This window comes from Bombyx mandarina, chromosome 15, assembly GCF_030267445.1.
Source record: "Bombyx mandarina strain Sakado chromosome 15, ASM3026744v2".
NCBI classification, from domain to species: Eukaryota; Metazoa; Arthropoda; class Insecta; order Lepidoptera; family Bombycidae; genus Bombyx; species Bombyx mandarina.
The window spans coordinates 8044256-8064013 of record NC_143221.1 but is presented as its reverse complement, the minus strand read 5'-3'; the positions used below and the strand labels follow the sequence as shown (position 1 = coordinate 8064013).

Sequence of the window (19758 nt, the reverse complement as noted above, 5' to 3'; positions counted from 1 at the left end):
TGTCAATGTTTCACATAATAAGGAATATTGTACATCAATACTTAAAGTTCTCTCTTTTTTTTAAAGTGATTTCGTGCTATTTTTTATATAACTTACATTTTATAGATAGATTTATAGATAGTTCTCGCGATGAAACACATACAGAATTTTCATTGAGTATCAAAAAACTAGGGCTACTAAATTCTATCATTATAGTTATTGTCGTTGTTACTGAAGGGAGAAGGAGACTTAAATATGTGGTGTAATCGATCCTGAAGCTGAAACTGCGAAAACAACTCGTAAGTGGAAAGCAAGTTCATTTATTGAACTAATCTAATTACTTGTTGTTATAGTGAGCTATATCAATTTATCATCGCCTTATACTGCATGTTTCCGGTGAAAACTACTGTATTTTTACGGATTAAATAGACAGACTAAAATTTAATTTACCCTTTGGGCATCCAGGGCCAGGGATCTTGCCCAAGCCCTGGCCCTCTAAGTGTTTCGAGTCACCCTCACATGTCAGTCTGGGGACCGGCGAGGGGGGCCTAAGAAGACGACGTGCAAGCTGCTCTGCACGCGTTTTACATAAGAGCATCCGGGCGATGGAAGGCCGGCTATCCTCGACCCACGCTGGTTCTGACCCAGCAGGGTATTCCGTAGGATAATCCATTCTAACCGGCGCCATCTAGGCGGGCTCCGGATAGCCTGCCGACCGAGAGGGCTGGTGGTCGTGGCACCGACGGTCGCCGGTCCGGCGTCCCGAGGGGAGGGTGATGGGAGAGATGTGCTCCGCACTAAACGCTTCCCCTTCCCCCCTTTGCCTTTTCTGTCTCATGCGAGGTTTGGACGTTGGTTGTTGAGCAACAGGAGGTTTTAGTCAGTTCGACTCTGACATGCCCCGCCCTCCATCTGCAGTGGAAGTTCGGCGATTTCCAACTGACCAAAAAAAAAACCTTTGGGCATGCGAAATGGTGAAGACCTCTATTTATTAAAATCTCATTATGATTCTTAACTTGAACTTTTATGATGTCCCAGAAATTTTATAATCATTGTTTTACATAAAAATGTATGTATGTATGATATTGCATTAATTTATTATCGTGCAAGATCGTAGACGATGCGATGATTTATGATTTTTCGATTAAATTACTAGCAAAACTCTTAATTATTCAATTAATTATCAAATTAATACTTATTAAAATATAATTTAAATAAGTTTTCTGTTTTTGATACAGTTTTAATTGCATTCGCCCCATCCGAAATTTGCAGACCTTCGGATCTTGTTAGTAGTCGAGCTTCATTGTTCAGGAACAGAGGCCAAGTGTACTGGTTTAGAAAAATTCACATGATTTGCTTCCATAATAATAATTTCCGACGAAATCGAACTCATTTTATCCTAAATATGTATGTGATATAGGGCAACATATAAAAGATAATTTGACGCTCAGGTGAATAAATAATTTAGATAAGTATCTTATGTTACACGATTGAAATTTTTGATATGAATGTACGTGATTACAATTTCGTTTGACATGTTTATTTTTTATGATTGTTCTTTTTATTTTTGTTGTTACGTTGTTATTTTACCCACAATTTTTTCTATTCCATGTGCCTCTATTAATCTCGTGTAAAAATCAATGGATGTCTTATAAATATTCGGTACCGTATCCTCTCTTTGACTCTTTACATTAACAGATAACGGTCTAACATTAATGGGTTCAGTTTATTGCACTTCATCAACGTCTTATCGTGATGTGTGCTCACAAACTATAATTAAATTCAAAATAATTCACCTAAAACTACTGTATTGTTTTCATTCTCATAAATTTGCATGAAAATCATGGTAATAATGTGCTTTGGCAGTTTACTTACTATTTAGTACACGGTAGAATTTTCTGTTTTTTGTTTTGTTTTCTATTAAAGGTAATTAGCTAAAAAGAGCAGAGTTTCCGAACGAAATTATTCAAATGACACTAATTTACATGACACAAATTTAAATTATGCTGATGTTTATGCTCGGTCGTAATTTTGTGCGTATATTGTTTCACTGTAAACAAGAAACGTCAGAATTTAGCGACCATAAATTATTTTGTTTTGATGCATTGTATTAAAACAAAACAAATGTTTTTAATAATAAAAATTAAACCTTCATCACAAATTGGATAAGATGCGCCATGTACAAGTATGAAATGTTGTAACTGTTGTAAGTAATGTAAAAAAGAGTTTTCATCATTAAATGTCCATTACTAACGGATTCATACGGATTTTAAAATGTCGTTGTCGTGTAATTATCTACTCTGTTTAATATTATGCCTTATGGATTGTTCTGTGTATGGTGTGTATTAAACAGATGTTATAGTTAGAGCATGGCGTCTGACAGTGAAACAGGTTACGAGCATTTTCAATTTATGAAATACTCGAGTGAGATAGTAATCTGGTGAGACGAAGGATAAATCTACGGCATCGTAACAATAGAATTAAATATTATATAATAAGAGGATTTAGAAAAAGCGAATTGGCCAATTAAATTCTGGAATTCTTTATTCTTTACCCGCAAAGCAAACGGCAAAAGCAAAAGCATGTGAACATTCCCTTTCCCTTATTTTATTTTACCGTAGCTCATAGACGTTATTATACTAATGCCACCATTCAACAACTATTTCGCGGCAAAAACAACCAGAGCTGTGCCATCTATACGTATAGCATGTGATTCCTTGATTTACAATACGCCCTATCACGCAATGTATACTTTATGCGATTTTTATCTTAAAATACCCACAATTCTAGTACAATTCTCTAGAGTAGGATTTTTGTTATTATAGTAGCTGTATTTGGTCTATGTCGCTTTTTTTTTTATTTTTTGACTTAATCGTAGATAAGGGACTGTTATTTATTTATTAAGGAACCACGCAAGTACGTAATTACGGTGTGCAACAAAGTCCTCAGTGAAATAATACAATAAGTAATTCGGAATTGTTAGCATCTAAATGTAAGTAAGATCGGCGTAGAACTAAAATGAATTTGAAAATATATCTGGATCGTTACATATTGTGCTATTCAGCCTAATTTTCGTTAGAGATTTAATAATGTTTTCGAAGTAATCCAAAAAGTTTCACAAAAGAGCCCCAATAAGTTTAATATTCGACAAATAACATTCGTCAAAGTCATAACTGGGATAGGTCTGAAAAAAAGTTTTAATGAATGCTCGTATTCTTAAAACGTACATTATTTATGGGAGAGTTCGTAACCCATTTGCGTTTTATGTAGATTTTTTTTGATAATGAATATTTTATGTATATGTTATCAAATGGTATAACTTTCAAAGTAACGAAATTATTAATACAACATAAAGCATTTATATAGGCTACGGAAAATATCGACTTGTTCATTTGTAAGAGATTTTCTTTGAGAGCTAGGACGTAACTCGTACTCAAACCTCATAAACAGATAGAAATATGTCTGAAAGCGACCAAAAATTTGCCAGAATGGAAATATTAGAAACTTTAAAGTTATGTAATTTTTGCATCCGCAGGGTTGGATTATCATTCATCGACGAAGTACCTTTAACGGTTTTAGCTAAATTAAAAAAGTACTTTTTGTTTATTTTCTCATCGTCGATGTTAGTTCTGATGCTCGCTGGCGAGGTGGCCTACGTTGCTGGGCAGATGATAAATTCTGCTTCTATTGAAGAATTCGTTGGAAGCTATTTACACATTGCGGGATACGATACGATGAGTATGTTTGTATGTATATTTTAATTAGAGTATCATTCAGTATATAAGATGAGATTAATATTGTTTTTGGATGGAATTCCTTATGGGACGATGCGGGGGGGTACCCTAACCGGGAAAAAAGGTTCGTAACGTAAGATTTTTATTAGTAATGCACACAGTGTACGACTTAACTTTGTAATAACGTACAAAAAATAACATATTTTTTTATCATTCATAGAGCACGATCTCAGAGCGTTCGTTTGCGCAATACATTCTTATGCAAACAACCGTGAATGAAGTGTACCACAATAAGTTCGCACGTTACCGAATGATCGTGGGTTGTTGCGAAACCTCCAGTTTTATATTCTTTATACCTCGAATAAAACTTAAAATTAATCTATACTAATATTATAAAGAGGAAAGATTTGTTTGTTTGTTTGTATTGAATAGGCTCCGAAACTACAGAACCGATTTGAAAAATTATTTCACTGTTTGGAAGCTACACTATTCCCGAGTGACATAGGCTATAATCTTTTTTGAAAAAAATCAGGGATCCTTACTAAAACTCCAATAATGTAACCCAAGGTGTAAAAAGAATAAAATAATGTACTACGACTTTGTAGAACACATTATTATTTACAAAAAGTGTCGCGACAGCATATGTCTATCTATTATAGTTATGCCGCAATAAGTGTTCTTTTATTAAAAAAAATAAAACAGCGTAAAATATCGTTGAAATTTTTGTTAAATACCCGAGCGGAGCCGGAGCGGGCCGCTAGTATTTTTATAATAAGGGACTTCGTTCATATCGGGTGTCCCACGATACCACACATCTTTTTTTAATGTTTAATTTGCCGTCATGTTACCTACCACAGTGTTGCGAGAGTGAACACAGATATGTATCACTACTATTTTGGTACGACCGTTGAGTTAAAGATAAATATTTAGTTTTCTTTGGAAGAGTCATCAATGGAAGCCTATTTGTCTTAAATTTTTAAATCGACCGTCGTATTTGATGTCCATTGGCTCCCATAATTAATCAAATCAAAGAGAGAAGAAAATTCATCTGTTCATTTAAATCAATTAACTCGTCAATTAAATATTTCAAACAGCACTGAGACTCTATAAAATAAATTACTTTTAAATCTATAATAAAAAAAACATTTTAACCAGGTTTCGGGAAGTTGATAACGATATGGTATAAACGAAACACCTTCAAGCAGTTAGTTGAGGAACTGGCAGTCATATGGCCTGTTTCGATTAAGGATGAAGTAGCAGCGCAAATAAAACGAGACAGCCTATCCGCTTTAAAGCTAAGACAATTTTGTAAGTTAACGCAAAACAGACAACATTTCTTGATGTCAAAAAGGTCGGATATGAATTTTTTCATATTGGTCGTGAGCTTGTAATTTTCATTAATTTAAATAAGTTCATATTTTACTTACTTTGCGAACGAGTTTTATCGCTTAGAATGGCATCGACAGAAAGAGAAAGAGAAATCGGATTTGAAAACGATGAAAATATTTAAAAAACTTGTGTCGAACCAACAAGTCTCTACAATGTAGGTTTTACGGATTTTAGAAAATGCAAATTTTTACAAAACTATTTAGAACGATTTAAGTATATTAATAAAGAATATTGTTATTTAGTAGCGATGGTTTCGGAATTTGATATTTTTGAAAGAAGTGATATAAGTAATTTTCGATGAAGAAATTAAAACACCGTCTACGTTAAAAATAATACTCTGTCTAATCACACATTGTAACGTATTTTAGTATACGCATTCTGGAATGTTCTCGGAGTTTGGTTGTACAATTTAACGCCAATTGCCATTCTTTTGTACCGAAAAATGCGAGGGACTCCTGGAGAGCTTGGCTTCGTATGGCAGCTTCTTTATCCTTTCGACAAAACCCAACCAATCTTTCACGAAATAGTTTATGTTTTCGAAACATTTTCAGGTATTACTTACTATATATTAAATTAACGTTTTTTATATTTTATTTTATTTAGTTATATTTTATTTCTCGTTCAACAAATTAAGTGAGAAATAAAGTATATATATAGAGTATAATAAAGGTTTAAAGGTAAATAAAGGTTCTGAGAATAATTTGGGATATAGTCGTAATAAATTAGTTAATTGAATTAAATTATAGTTATTCATCTCTGTGCAATAAGTAGCATTTAATAAAATGCCACGTCTCAAAAGTTGCATCATATAATATCCAAATTACCGAGTAACAATGTGAAAGCAAAACTAATTTAATGTATCAACTATTCACGGACACCCGCTTTTGTTCTTTTTCGATTCAGCTAAACAGTTTTGCTTTATTCCCAGGGGTTATATCAGTATGCTGTATGCTCGGCTCAGACCTGTTATTCATGACAATGTCCAGCCACATTAGCATGTTGTTACGTCTGTTGGAAGTGCAGATACGTCGCTTAGCTACAACCGAGGGGCGCAATTACGAATCCGACAATGACTGCTACGATGAAATCATTTCAGTAGTAAAAATACACCAGAGACTCATTTTGTAAGACATTTATTTCGCATTTTGATTATTGAACTGAGAAAACTGAATAATAAATAAAATTATTGTTTCGAACAAATTAGGTTCAGTAAATCGGCTGGGTAATTATAAAATTTTCTGTTATAGTAACAGTCTAATGTAGTCTTCTACCGCGTATGGAACTGTCCCTTTGTGTTAATACGCCGCTGCTAATTTGCCAAATTACCAAAATGATCTTTTTAAAAGCGGCATATACTTCAATTTTTTATACACACACAAATGTTCTTATATGAGTGGTAGTCGTTTTAATCACGTGATTTTGAATGACTGTTTTTCGCCGAACTGTCAACATCTGACCTTAAGACACAATTTTATTAATTTCACATATTCTCGTAAGGTAGGAAAAATACGGTTTCCAAATTTTTTATGGACATTATCTCTATAAGTCGTCAGTGGTTCCTAAACAAAAAAGAAATCAGTTAATAAACAAAGAAGAAAATCGTATTGAAAAGTTTTCTTTTTGCCTATTGATGTAATCTTATAAAATTAATCTGAAAATATTTTTTATAATAAACGATCTTAAAATGAAACATAATGGAGTGAGTATTTATGTACTTGAGGAAAGAGGATTTATTTGACTTTGACCAGTGTAGGTAATTTTAAAAAGAATAAAACAATTTTTGAGACTAAATATCAGTGCTATAACTCTTTGGATTTCAATAATACGCTTATATTAGGATAGTGCCTTTATTATTATTATTATTGCCCTTGTAGGCAGACGAGCATACGCCCACCTGATGGTGAGTGGTTACCGTCATCTATAGACTTCAGCAATGCCAGGGGCAGAGCTAAGCCGCTGCCTACCGTTTAATACTCTCCACAAGCCTCGTTTGAAGAAGGACATGTAGCGCTCGGGAAATAGCCATTCCATAGCCGGATAGTACGTAGCAAAAAATACCTCTGGAAACGCACTGTTGACGACCGCAGTGACTCCAGGTAGTATTGATGAACTCTACTCCGGTGGCGGGCGGTGCGATCCAGATGAACATACGGTCTACCTAATGCCTAATGCAGTAGTCATAGTCGCTCATGCACGTAAGCAATGCCAGTGCCTTTCAGTACGAAAAAACTTTCAATAAATTAAAATATCAATGATAATTCCTTTGTAAATTTTTAGCTACATCAATGATCTTGAGAATGCTTTTTCGGTCGTTAATCTCATAAACGTCCTCCTCAGTTCTGTTAATATCTGCTGCGTCGTTTTTACGATCGTGGTGAGTAAATTTTATAATACTAAAGATCCAACTAGAAGAATTAAATTCGCCATCACAAGTTGCAGATAACATTAAAATATCAAGACCAACCAATAAGCCAGAGTCTGCAACCGAGTTTGGGTTTAGCAAATTATGTTTAACTTCACGTTATTATCTAAAACTATTTAGATGTCAAGCGGTAGAGAAGCGACGTAGATTGAAGTTTAAATTTTATTATAGTTTCTACAGCCCTGGATGGAAATGAGTGATAAGTTTTTCTTAGGCGCTGCTCTGACTCAAATGGGAATCGTTTGCTGGTACGCTGACGATATTTATAGAGCGGTAAGTATCTTTTGAACTCTTTCATTCTTGTTACTTACACATATTGATTTTATTAAGTTATAATTACTAATATTGGATCGCTATGCTTGTTTATTTATTTTGAAATTATTAAACAGTTTTTTTGTACATCAATAAAAAAGGTGTAAATACTTTTAATATCTTTGAATACTAGAAATGAAAATTTATTGTATTGATTTAAATATAAATAACTTGTCACACACATACCACGTCTTTTGCGATTACAGCGTCTAGACAGCCTTAGTTATTCACTCCTCGGGGAACATATTCTCAAGCTTGAGAAGGTCATGGAAATTTTTTAATTATTTTAAAGGAATAACAATATATCCATTTGCGTCACAGATAATAGTGGATTTATATTTTCACCTACTCAAGCTAAAACAAGTACAAACAAAAGTATCTTAAGGATTATTAAAGACTATAAGACTAAGTAGTCGTGTTTAATAACGCATAAACATACTTAGAAAGTTTGAAACGTAATAACAATATGCTTACGGAACCGCTGTTCTACATTTGGTTTAGTGTATTAGCTTCAGAGTTCTAATTAAGACAATAGGTCTCAAGAATCCGTGGAATGTTATTTGGGCAAGTAAGTAATCCCGGGGCGTCGGATGTTTCAGCACATATTCATTTTATTCCAAAGAAGGATTTGGAGTGGCGAATGTTTTTGAATAGCTCTGTTATAAGCACAATTCTCTTTCACATGTTCGAGCGCTTTATTATCTCCATGTTTGTGCAATTACCATGAGTTTTGGATACGGTTGGATTCAGTAGAAAAAAAACCAGAGACTCATTTTGTAAGAAATTTATTTCGCATTTTGATTATTGAACTGAAAAAAGTGAATAATAATAAAATTATCTCGAACAAATTAGGTTCAGTAAAATCTTTGTGTAAGATTAGGTACTGTAGGGTAGGTAGAGAACTGGATTTGTTTTAAATAAATAAAAAAAACATATTATATTGAAATTAACTATTGTAAAATATAGAGATTTCAAATGGATTAACATTTTTCAGTTTTTTTTTTTAATGTTCTGCTGTAAATTTTATCGGAAATCCTTACAGAAAAATAAGTAGTGGTGTGAGCCAGCAATACTTAGCTTAGCCGTTCTGGGTACGTTTGTCACCAAGAAATTATAAGTAAAAGTGTAAGACAAATTCCATTACAATTGAGATTTAAAATTCGTGAATGTTGGCTTCCGCGTCCTGGCCCATAAGCTTTTTGGTAAGGTCTACGGTGGTTATCTTCTGCTCCACTGTTGAAATATAAAAAAAAAATCTGAAATTGCTTCGACCTGAAACCACACAAGAGTGATACAAAACAGTGCTCGCAGTAGTGATATACACTATAAGCTTCGCGCCTGTAGCTAGGATTTTAATCACTACCAAAAAAATAAAAATTGCCTTTTGAATATTTATCAAGAGTGGTATTCTGACTTTTATAATTCAGTTTAAAATTGGCTTGCTCTCTAGTAAGAATAGTAACTCTAAAAGCTATAAATAAAGGCAATATAACATGAATTTCTGCTTATGTTACCTGCTTTGAGAGCTTTTACACAGCGCAGGATTTGTTGCGCAGCGTAAAAATGGTGAAACCAAAATCCATTATTCGGTTTGCAATATTCAATAGGGTGTTTTCCAATGCTGTTTAAAAAACACAAATCTTTGCTGTGACATAGCTGTTTTACAAAATTCACTCGTAAATTGTATTTTACTCATCATTTATGGTATATCGTAATTATTGGCTTTAAGAAAACTTTTATGCAATGGTTGTGTGGTCAAGCTTAATAAAATGTTAACGGTTATGTACCTAACAAATTGGATAGGATTTCATTTTCTTACTTTTAATTATTGAATTTTCTATTTGTACTTTTATAATGACAACATTTTCAAGGTATTTATTTACAAGAAAATGAACGTAAAATACGACGTAGACAAACACAGGTCTACTAAGTGCATATATATGTATGTATCGTCATAGTTCTTCTTAAGACTACATATTTTAGGAATTTTATAAATTTATTAATATAGACTGTTTTAGGAACTGGTTGTTAAGTATTTTCTCTGGTTTCCGCGAGTCGTAGACATGATTAAAACTAGTTTTACGGTTCAATCTCGCGTTTTTTATTGTCATTGTATTCTTTTTGACGTTTCGAATACTTTATATAATAGTTTTCTTTGTCATGGATGATTTTAACAGTAGTAAAGTTAATATAGTTTGCCTATCTATTGCCTATCTGCCTAATTTTTTTTTCTTTTTTTTTTTTCTTAGGTGAATGGACGAGCTCACAGCCCACCTGGTGCTAAGTGGTTACTGGAGCCCATAGTTATCTACAACGTAAATGCGCCACCCACCTTGAGATATAAGTTCTAAGATCTCAGTATAGTTACAACGGCTGCCCCACCCTTCAAACCGAAACGCATAACTGCTTCACGGTTGAAAAAGGGAGGGTGGTGGTACCTATCCGCGCGGACTCACAAGAGGTCCTACCACCAGTAAAAAGTTAGTTAAGTTAGTTAAAGTAAAATGAAACCTTTCAGTATTACGAAGCTGAGAATTTACCAAGAATTTCATAAGACATTATGCGCGGCAAAAAACACTAAATTGAAATAAAAATAATTCACATAGCTTTACTTTCGTTTCACACCAAAAAGAACCAATTCGAGAAACGAAATGGTTTCTTACAATAATAACTTCGAATACGAAAAACATACAAAGAGATTATTTTTTTTGGCAAAGGGTTGTTTGTGTTCGTATGTATGTGCTAAAAGCCTACAAGTAGATGTTTGTATGTGAAGACAGAAAAATGTTTTCAGAGCGTGGGCGTATCTGACGCGGTGTATGAAAGCGGCTGGTACAGAACCAACACCCGTTGCCGGCGGGCGCTCCTGGTCGTACTTCAAAGGTAATGGATTACGTTCATTCGCCGTTGGTCATTATATTCATATAATCAATCCTCTCTTAGAAATATTTTTATCCCATCGGTGCAGGAATTCGATGTTCTATATTTTATGTATGTATTTTGAAAAAGGTTTCAGCTATTATTGTTCAATGTTTATTTTGATTTGTTGAATGTGTTTTATTCTGTCGAACGGTCGATTCGTGAATATGGAAATGTCCGGACATGAAAATACAATGTGACCGAATATGTTTTGAATTCATTTCCACTTAAAATACTGTTTTATGTTTTGGGAAAATTTTGAATGTGCGTTTTCCAAACAAAAACGGTAAATGTTTACAGGTGTTTTTTTACTCAGAAAATGTCATTATTTGTCTCATTCGTTGAAAAACAAGCTTAGTAATTTTATGCATATTTTTTTAATTAAAATATTCATGCTAATTTAATAAATGAGTCATATTCATTTGCAGGTCACAAAAACCTTTGTATTTCACTGCTTTGAAATTTCGTTCAATCACAATGACCACGTATAGCTCTGTAAGTAAATAATACTTTTTAAACATTATAGTCTTTGTGAATTGAGAATAATGTTTTTCGATGAAACGAATGTAATGGAGAATTTGTTGGATGCGTTCCAAAAATACAGTATTGGTAATAAATCCTGACATGATAACACTGAAATCTATAGAATAAATATATTTTACTGATGTTTTTTCAATCTATATATACATAAGTAGATAATGATAAAACAGTTCAGTAATTTTTTTCTCCTCGGTCATCAATCCTTCATTTTGTTTTATCTTTTTTTGGAAATATTTTTCTTCTAACTGTCCTAGAATAAATGATAATAGTAAAATGAAAGACTAGAATTAATGTATAAAATGAATCTGGATTTTAGGTTTTCAGTGATAATGGTCAAATTTCGACCGTTGGGTGAATTGAATTAATCAGTCTGACGCGTAAGAATCATGGTCACTAGCGAGAGCGTCTGCTTGCTAACTTAACATAACTTTTCGTGTTCCCAAACACGAAACACTACTGAAAGCATAAAAATCTTTGCTTAATTTAATAAATTCGACAAACGTAAGGCCAGTAGTTTGATGCTGTTTCGGATTCTGTAATAGTTCACACACTCTGCGTAGCCATTCTACACTGAAGGAAAATACTTTTAAATTTCGGTAGGCAGCGGCTTGGCTCTGCCCCTGGCATTGCTGAAGTCCATAGGCGACGGTAACGACTCACTATTAGGCCGTATGCTCGTCTGCATACAAGGGCAATAAAAAAAATATTTAAAGATGAACATTAGTAAAAATAATTTTACGTTTTGATTGGAGTACATTAGATTAAAGAAATCTCCAAAAACGTCAAAGGCCTTTATGAACATTTCAATTGGTTTAAATTAATTGTATAATAATTTTCAGATACTTACCACAGCTTATTCATATTTCACACTTCTCTACACTTCGTATCGCCGTAATTGAAAATAAGAAATTACTATTTGATAATTACAAGAGCTCCTGTATTGTTAAGAGCAATAGTGAAATGTAGTTTATAATACAAAATGTGTATTGTTAAGAATAATGCATGTCCTAACATTTATTCTATGACCATTACATTTAAAGCTAGTTGTATAATTGCACTTTTCGTATGTATATGTGTGTACCTAAAATAAAGTCTGTTAAATTAGTGAAGATAACGAACAAATACATTTTTATTTCATTTTTATTAATTACGAATTTGAATACAAACTCGATTTTGTATCATATTATTATATATATCTATGTGAATTATAATATGTTATAATCTTTAATCTAATGAATATCATCTAAATTATATTTAAGTTGATCTTTTTATACGGTCCCTGGGTTTTTTAGATATAATGTTGAAATCTGTAGGTGTCATTGTAAGAAAGTTTTTAATTAGTAAATATTTTACACAATTTACGTATTTGAGTGGGTTCTCGTATAGTTTGGATAGTAGTTTTCATCTAGTGTTTTTTTTTTTTTTTTATTGCTTAGATGTGTGGACGAGCTCACAGCCCACCTGGTGTTTAAGTGGTTACTGGAGCCCATAGACATCTACAACGTAAATGCGCCACCCACCTCGAGATATAAGTTCTAAGGTCTCAGTATAGTTACAACGGCTGCTCCACCCTTCGAACCGAAACGCATTACTGCTTCACGGCGGAAATAGGCGGGGTGGTGGTACCTACCCGTGCGGACTCCCAAGAGGTCCTACCACCAGTGATTACGCAAATTATAATTTTGCGGGTTTGATTTTTATTACACGATGTTATTCCTTCACCGTGGAAGTCAATCGTGAACATTTGTTAAGTACGTATTTCATTAGAAAAATTGGTACCCGCCTGCGGGATTCGAACACCGGTGCATCGCTACATACGAATGCACCGGACGTCTTATCCTTTAGGCCACGACGACTTTCAAAGGCTTCAGGACCAATTAATACAAGGAGGCTGGGATTTCGTTGACATACCTAATTCAAAACTTCTATCTTAATCAAGAATAGGTAGATTGCGATCACAATGAAAATTATTGTACAAGAAAAAACATCTAAAATAACATTCCAAAATAATTTTAATAAATACGACTTGGAGATACTTGTATTCCCAGTGAAAGGTGAACTGGGAGTTTGAGTTATATTTTAATTTCGATGATCATAAATTGCGAACTGGTGCCGTTTCACTGGAATGGGTATCCATAAAGTGCTGCCTTAATTCAAACGTAATCCTTGTCATTACGGGTGCGTCAGTCGGTGGGAATAGCTAATAACATTATTATTACGCGTCACAGGTACAATCTCAGATTAGCTTATCAGATTTCAGTGATAAATATATTGGAATAGGTAATAAGAACTAGACGAATAGTATACTAGGTACTGTACTATTTAAGAACCGTTGACGAATATTTGATGGAGTCGTTAGTTTTTATTAAGACTTTAATTCTTTTACTTTCAGTATGAAGCACCAGTACTGACGTTGGTCATTAGTTCAGTCATGCACGTATGCTTACACGGTGTTCAATAGCTGCAAAGTTAAGCTAAGCTAAGCTAAGCTAAGCCCATTGATTTCGCAAACGTGTGTAATTATCACCTTTAGGCTCGAGAAAGTCTACCTTGCTTTTGAAACTGGAATGTTTGATTGCTTCATGTAATAGAAAGAAATGTGTTTTTTTTGTGCAGTCTCAAGACATGTCGTAGTAATAATAATAAAAAGCAAGGTTAATAATAGTCATCATCATCATCATTTTTTCCTATTACCCTCTGCTGGGGTGTAGGGCTCGAATCAAATTTTTCCATTTATATCGGTCTTGGGCAGTCTGTTCTAGCTCCTCCCACGTCGTGCCCAAGACCCCTAGCTAATAATAGTAGTTTAACAATAATAGTTTTTATTAAGCAATTAGCAAAGTACAATTTTAGGCATTGTACATTTGACTGCCAGTAATAGAAACCGTGTTGCAGTCCCACCCACCATCAGGTTGCAAGGAGTCCTCAATGAAGCAATGTTAAAATGAAACCCTATATAAAGTGAACTAGCAAGCAAAGTCGATTAAAGCCAAACAAAATCGCAAATGTGTGATAATCTTCAGTGAAATGTGAATTTTTTTTGTTGTTTTTTACCCAATCACGCTAAGATGGCTGCCCTGTATTTGTATGACATTGCGCACGAAGGTATGTACGATACTTTCCATCATGATAAAATAAATTATAAAATTGGGACGCCAGGTACATATATCTATCTCCTATGCTAAACCCGATAGCGTGTTCGCTAATTTGTGATGACACATACCAATGAGTCTTATAAGTCGATTGATAGTTTATAGAAAAGTGGTTGATGCAATTAATATGTTTGTGAAGGGGCAGCGTGTTTCATTCTTTTTGAACAGAAAATCTCATGTGTGTGAAGGCACGAGGCAAATCCAGTATAATCTATGTATATCGTCTATAGAACAAGCCCGAATGGCCTCAGTGATATATGCGCGCAGGGGTCAAGAGTAGTCTTCTGACAAATGTCGGATCGAGTGTGCTCGCTGCGTTTCACGATAAGCTTTCCAGGCTACGGACTTGCATACTAGCTGTCGCAAGCATGTGACAAACGACCGAGATTCACTTATCTACACAAAGAGGACACGCGGGTGTCACGGGAAAGTTCGTGCAATGATCTCAATTCAATGTAAGAGTTAGTAAGTAGTTCTCCGATATTTGCGAGTGATAGACATAATTAAAACTATTTTAACTGTTTAATATGGCGTTTTTTTATTATCATTGCATTATTTCCGAAGTTTTGAATACACTGGTACTTTAAAATTTACGTGGATGACATAAGGTGACATTTGAATGACAACGAATAACCTTGTCTTCATCACTAGCATCACTTATATTCACTTACATTCAATAATAAAAAAATTGAATACTATTTGATGGCTTAGTAACTTTGGAAAACGCCTACTCTTAATCTAACTTAATAGATCAAACTTTTCTGCCATATACTATCCGACTTTGAAACGAATTTCCCTTCTTGAGTTACGGGACATGTTTTTCTCCAAACGAGGCTTACGGAAAAACGCAGCAGTAGACAGCGGCTTGGCTGTGCCCCTTGCTGGTGTCCAAGAGCGAAGATAACCACTCAGATGGCCATAGTGCGTCTGTCTACAAGAGCAATAAACTGGTGGTAGGACCTCTTGTGAGTCAGCACGGGTAGGTAAAACCTACCCTGCCAATTTCTGCCGTGAAGCAGTAATGCGTTGCGGTCTGCAGGGTGGGGTAGTCGTTGTAACTATACTGAGACTTTAAAACTTATATTTCAAGGTGGGCGGCGAATTTACGTTGTAGATGTCTATGGGCTTCAGTAACCACTTAATACCAGGTGGGCTGTGAGTTTGTCCAACCATCTAAGCAATAAAAAAAATTTTATTCATTTAAATTTGGAAAAAAATAATTAAAATCATTGTATTCATAAAAAAGTGTAAGTGACACAGTTGGAATTTCCATATAGGCAGGCTGTGACCAGTCACAACAAGCTCATGTGTGCAAATGTCGGCTAAAAAAATTCTATATAGTTAGTTAGTTGATGTTATTACACAAATAAATTTTGACAAGATATCTTTAACGTCTCCTCTGTATTGTTCCTTTTGAGAAAGCACGTAAATGGAATATGTAGGTTAGTGCGGTTTTTGATGGACTGCAAATGAACGTGGATGTTATATAGATGTAGATAGGGTTGGTTTCGGTTGTCCGGTGTTGAATTAGGCGCCGTCGCGAGGCTATCACTTGCCACTAATGTCCGACCTCCAAAGTTAACGTCCATTCATAAATCAGCTGTGTCCTTGCGCAATTTGTGCGCTTCGCGAGATAGAATAATTTCCCACTCCCACAGATTAAACAACACCGGCCGACCTAAGTGATATAGGGAATTTTCTTGCGATACTGAGTCTTAAGGTCAGATATAAATTAACTTGTTTAATTAAAATTTTAGTCGTTAAACTTTCACTGGAAACGTTAAAAAGCAATTTCGCTAACATGCATAAAAGGAAAATTCATTTTTGTGTAAAAATATGAGATCGGAATGCTGTATTTTTTCTACGATTCGCAAAATCAACTTTTTTTTATTAGATTAATTCTGCTTTTTTCAGTATGTGAGTATGTTATGTTTAATCAATCTTTAAGGTCTAGAATTGCATGTTCCGTGTTCTCCAGAGCCTCATTGAAAATGACTAAGGTATCATCGGGGAATTACAGCAGCGTTCTTTGATTTTTTTACTGACATACAGTGATCGTTTATTCACATTTAGGTACTAGGAGTAGAGCAAATACTAACTCCACAGAATTCTTTATTATTAGAATCTGGCAAATATATCATACTTAAACAATCTATAAAACTGTTTTTCAAGGTTTCATAAAACAATATCTACAATTTGATAATCTTCAACCCAATGTAGCATTGCTTACAGATTTTTATTTAATTGACTTTAAAGTATGTGAACTCTCTGAACCTTTCACCGGAGTAGTTTTAACAAAAGAATGTTTTTGTACGTTTTTCAATAGATCCAAAGGGAAGGTAAAGGAGTTTCGACCGGTATATAATAAATATATAATAAACAAGTGTTGTACTAGTGAAAACTTGTATCGTTAAAACTATTGTAAGTAGTTTTTCAGGCTACTTTCGCTGAATCATGTGAAGAAATTAAATGCTCCAATGTTTTTGACAACGTGTGTGGAGTGGCGGAGGCATCAGATGGTGCCCAAGTTATCTTAAAATATCAAAATATCTGTCATCTGAAAAAATATAGATGTCAATTTAAATCTCTACTTGGTGTGTATAATATTGAAGAATAATATGTTTTCAAATTTGATATATCAGACAAACATAAGCGTAATTTTGTGTACTGTTTTCTGTTTGGATTTTTTTTAAATTTCTTCAATCTAATTTTAAATAAACTATTGAAAATATTCTTAGCTAAAAATATCATATAAGATGTTATTTTTCAAAAATATAATAAAAAATGTGCCTCTAAACTCGATATATGCAGGCGAAATAAATCAAACTGTGCAATGTTTACAAAATTTAATTGGGCCAACGTTTCACTTTTAAGATATACGTCAAATACCGGATCGTCTGTGTAATATACGTAAGCCACACATGGAAAAGAACGGACGAAGGCTATATGATTTTAGTATAGTTGGAGGACATCAGGCATGTAATCATACGTGCCCAACATTCTGCGCTGACATATACGAACCGGCTTGCGCGCAAATATGGAAGACGGATATGAAAACGTACAGCTATAGACCTATGATAAACCATTGCCACATAGACTTGTTCTCTTGTGCACTTGGACTAAGTGAGTATGTAACACCAGAAAATTGTATATTTTCAATCGCAAACTCCCAGGCTTAATAATAAAGACGTGCCTGACATTCCGTACGTGTACGATTCTCGATGGAACTCGATTCGGGGTAAGTCGGGGATTTGTAGATTTCTTAAATTGTTCTTAAAAATAAAAGAATAAAATACAGAACAATAAAAAAACTCATATATTAGTTTTAAAAAATTTTTAGCGAAACAGAGAGTACTACATAGTTTAGGGTATGAAATTTCAAAATTGAAAAGTTCTGTTATGTTTAACACGCCTGCACCCGAAGATTTCAATTATTAAGTTTATTTAGGATTAATATAGTTAAAATATTGTTAAAAACTTGAAGAAATAAAAAAAAACTGAAATATTAATTATTAATTAGAATTACCTATAGTCATGCGTTCTCGTTGAAAGAGCTCCGGTCATGGTTCTCGTCGAACCTGTCGCTCGCGACGAAGGGCTCGACGAGTAAATTAATCCACAGACACAGCCCACTGAGTTTCTCACCGGATCTTCACAGTGGGTCGCGTTTCCGACCCGATGTTAGATTCTGCGAAGCACGGCTCTTGCTAGGGTTTGTGTTAGCAACGACGTCAGGTTTGAGCCTACCTACCTACTAGTTAAGGTTACGCTGAAATAGCCTCTCAACAGATAACATATACATAACACAACTCAGATAACAAGCTTAGGTAGGAAAAACAAAACAAGAGCGTAGACAGCTGTCATAAAAACAATTGAAACCTCAGTTACAATTCAAAGTCTCAATTGTATTGTTTCAAGGTGAGCAGTAGAATTCACGGTGTGATGTCTATAGATGCCCGTAACTACTTAATACCAGATGAGCGATGAGTTTGTTCACCTATATAAACTAAAGGGTTCTTAGAACCTTGTTATAATTTAAATTTGCGAATATGAAACAAGCTACAGATACTAAAATTGCCTCATTCATTATAATATTATGTTTGATGTGATGTTCGTATAATGAAAAATTACATGATTATTAATTATAATTACTTATTAAAACTTGGTATCCTTTTAATTTCTCAGATGTAACGATCCAACCGTTAGGCAAATGCTACAAGAACCTGTCTCCGTTGAATTTTATGCACCAAGTGTCTGCACTGAAGTCACTTAAACTTCTTGACACCGTGCCTTCGCCACACAAGGTATCAAAGTATCCCAAGCCAACGGCAACCTTCAACCGTAGGTTTCTAAAAACTGATTCTTCATCAAAGGAAATACTGAGAAATATATTTAAAGTTATTTTAGATTTGGATCTGTGAAATACGAATAGTCGTTATAGCATCGTAATACGATATTTAATTATAATAAAACCAAATCGTTTTGTTTCTGTTCTAAATTAAAATAAATCTTACCTTCCATTAGGATGTTTAATTATTGTTGGGATACTGCGGTCGATAAAAGAAACCTTGGAACGCCTTTGCAATTAACAAAGGTGTGTTTCACGAGAACGTTAAGTGGTAGTGATTGGTTTTTAATTAGTTCGGACATTGGTATTCGGGATGGTCGGCGTTAAAGCGCGGGCGGAGCTTAAATCCAGCCTCACATGATTAATGCTTCTGCCCGCTTCGATTTACAGCCCGCGGTTTTCAGGGCCAAATTAGCCGTCGTGAGGCCATAAATTCCCGAAAGGTATCTCGTATATATTTGCGGAGTATAGCTCCGAAAGCTCTGGCCAGTTCAATATTTACATAAAGCTCGAACGGAGCATTTCATGTAAATTTGCAAGAGTAGCCCTTGATCTGTTGTAATGGTTTAGATGTTTTTACATTATTTTGGGAACTACGGAATATTATGTATTGATGTGTTACAGTTTAAGCTCGGAGACGTTCTGAAGCGTCTGTCACAAAAATATTTAAATTCCAAAATCCTGCAAAACCATTAACAATTCTTTCCTTAGAAAACAAAAAAAAAGATAATTCTGCAATTGATGTGAGGGCGGGCCATTTTCTCTTTATTCAGTACGCAGGTAAGTTAAGAGTTTTAATTAAGTATTCTTCGCGTAGAGAGTAGAATAATATAAAAAAGAACAGCTTCCGTGACTCGGTTGCGTTAAATGAAAGGATTAAAAGGTGGCGTGCCAGACATTATCCACAGTAAAGGAAACCTTTCAGAGTTTCTCCCTAAAATATTTATTTTAAAAGTTGCCAGC

The 19758-nt window shown here is 34.3% G+C and overlaps 2 protein-coding genes across 2 annotated transcripts; both read left to right on the top strand.

Moving 5' to 3' along the window:
* Positions 1–3016: 3016 nt before the first annotated feature.
* On the top strand, positions 3017–12387 carry LOC114249396 (odorant receptor 4). Its single transcript, XM_028182950.2, has 9 exons — positions 3017–3717; positions 4869–5021; positions 5471–5653; positions 6031–6226; positions 7380–7476; positions 7696–7797; positions 10631–10719; positions 11184–11250; positions 12135–12387. The coding sequence occupies exons 1-9, from the start codon at positions 3438–3440 to the stop codon at positions 12192–12194; spliced, it is 1227 nt and encodes a 408-aa protein (XP_028038751.2). The 5' UTR covers positions 3017–3437; the 3' UTR covers positions 12195–12387.
* Positions 12388–14363: 1976 nt separating this feature from the next.
* LOC149501455 (uncharacterized) lies at positions 14364–18874 on the top strand. The gene is made up of 5 exons (XM_089732835.1): positions 14364–14400; positions 16620–16786; positions 16885–17041; positions 17322–17570; positions 18633–18874. Exons 1-5 carry the CDS (start codon positions 14364–14366, stop codon positions 18866–18868), a joined length of 846 nt encoding a protein of 281 aa, XP_089588961.1. The 3' UTR covers positions 18869–18874.
* Positions 18875–19758: the final 884 nt, after the last annotated feature.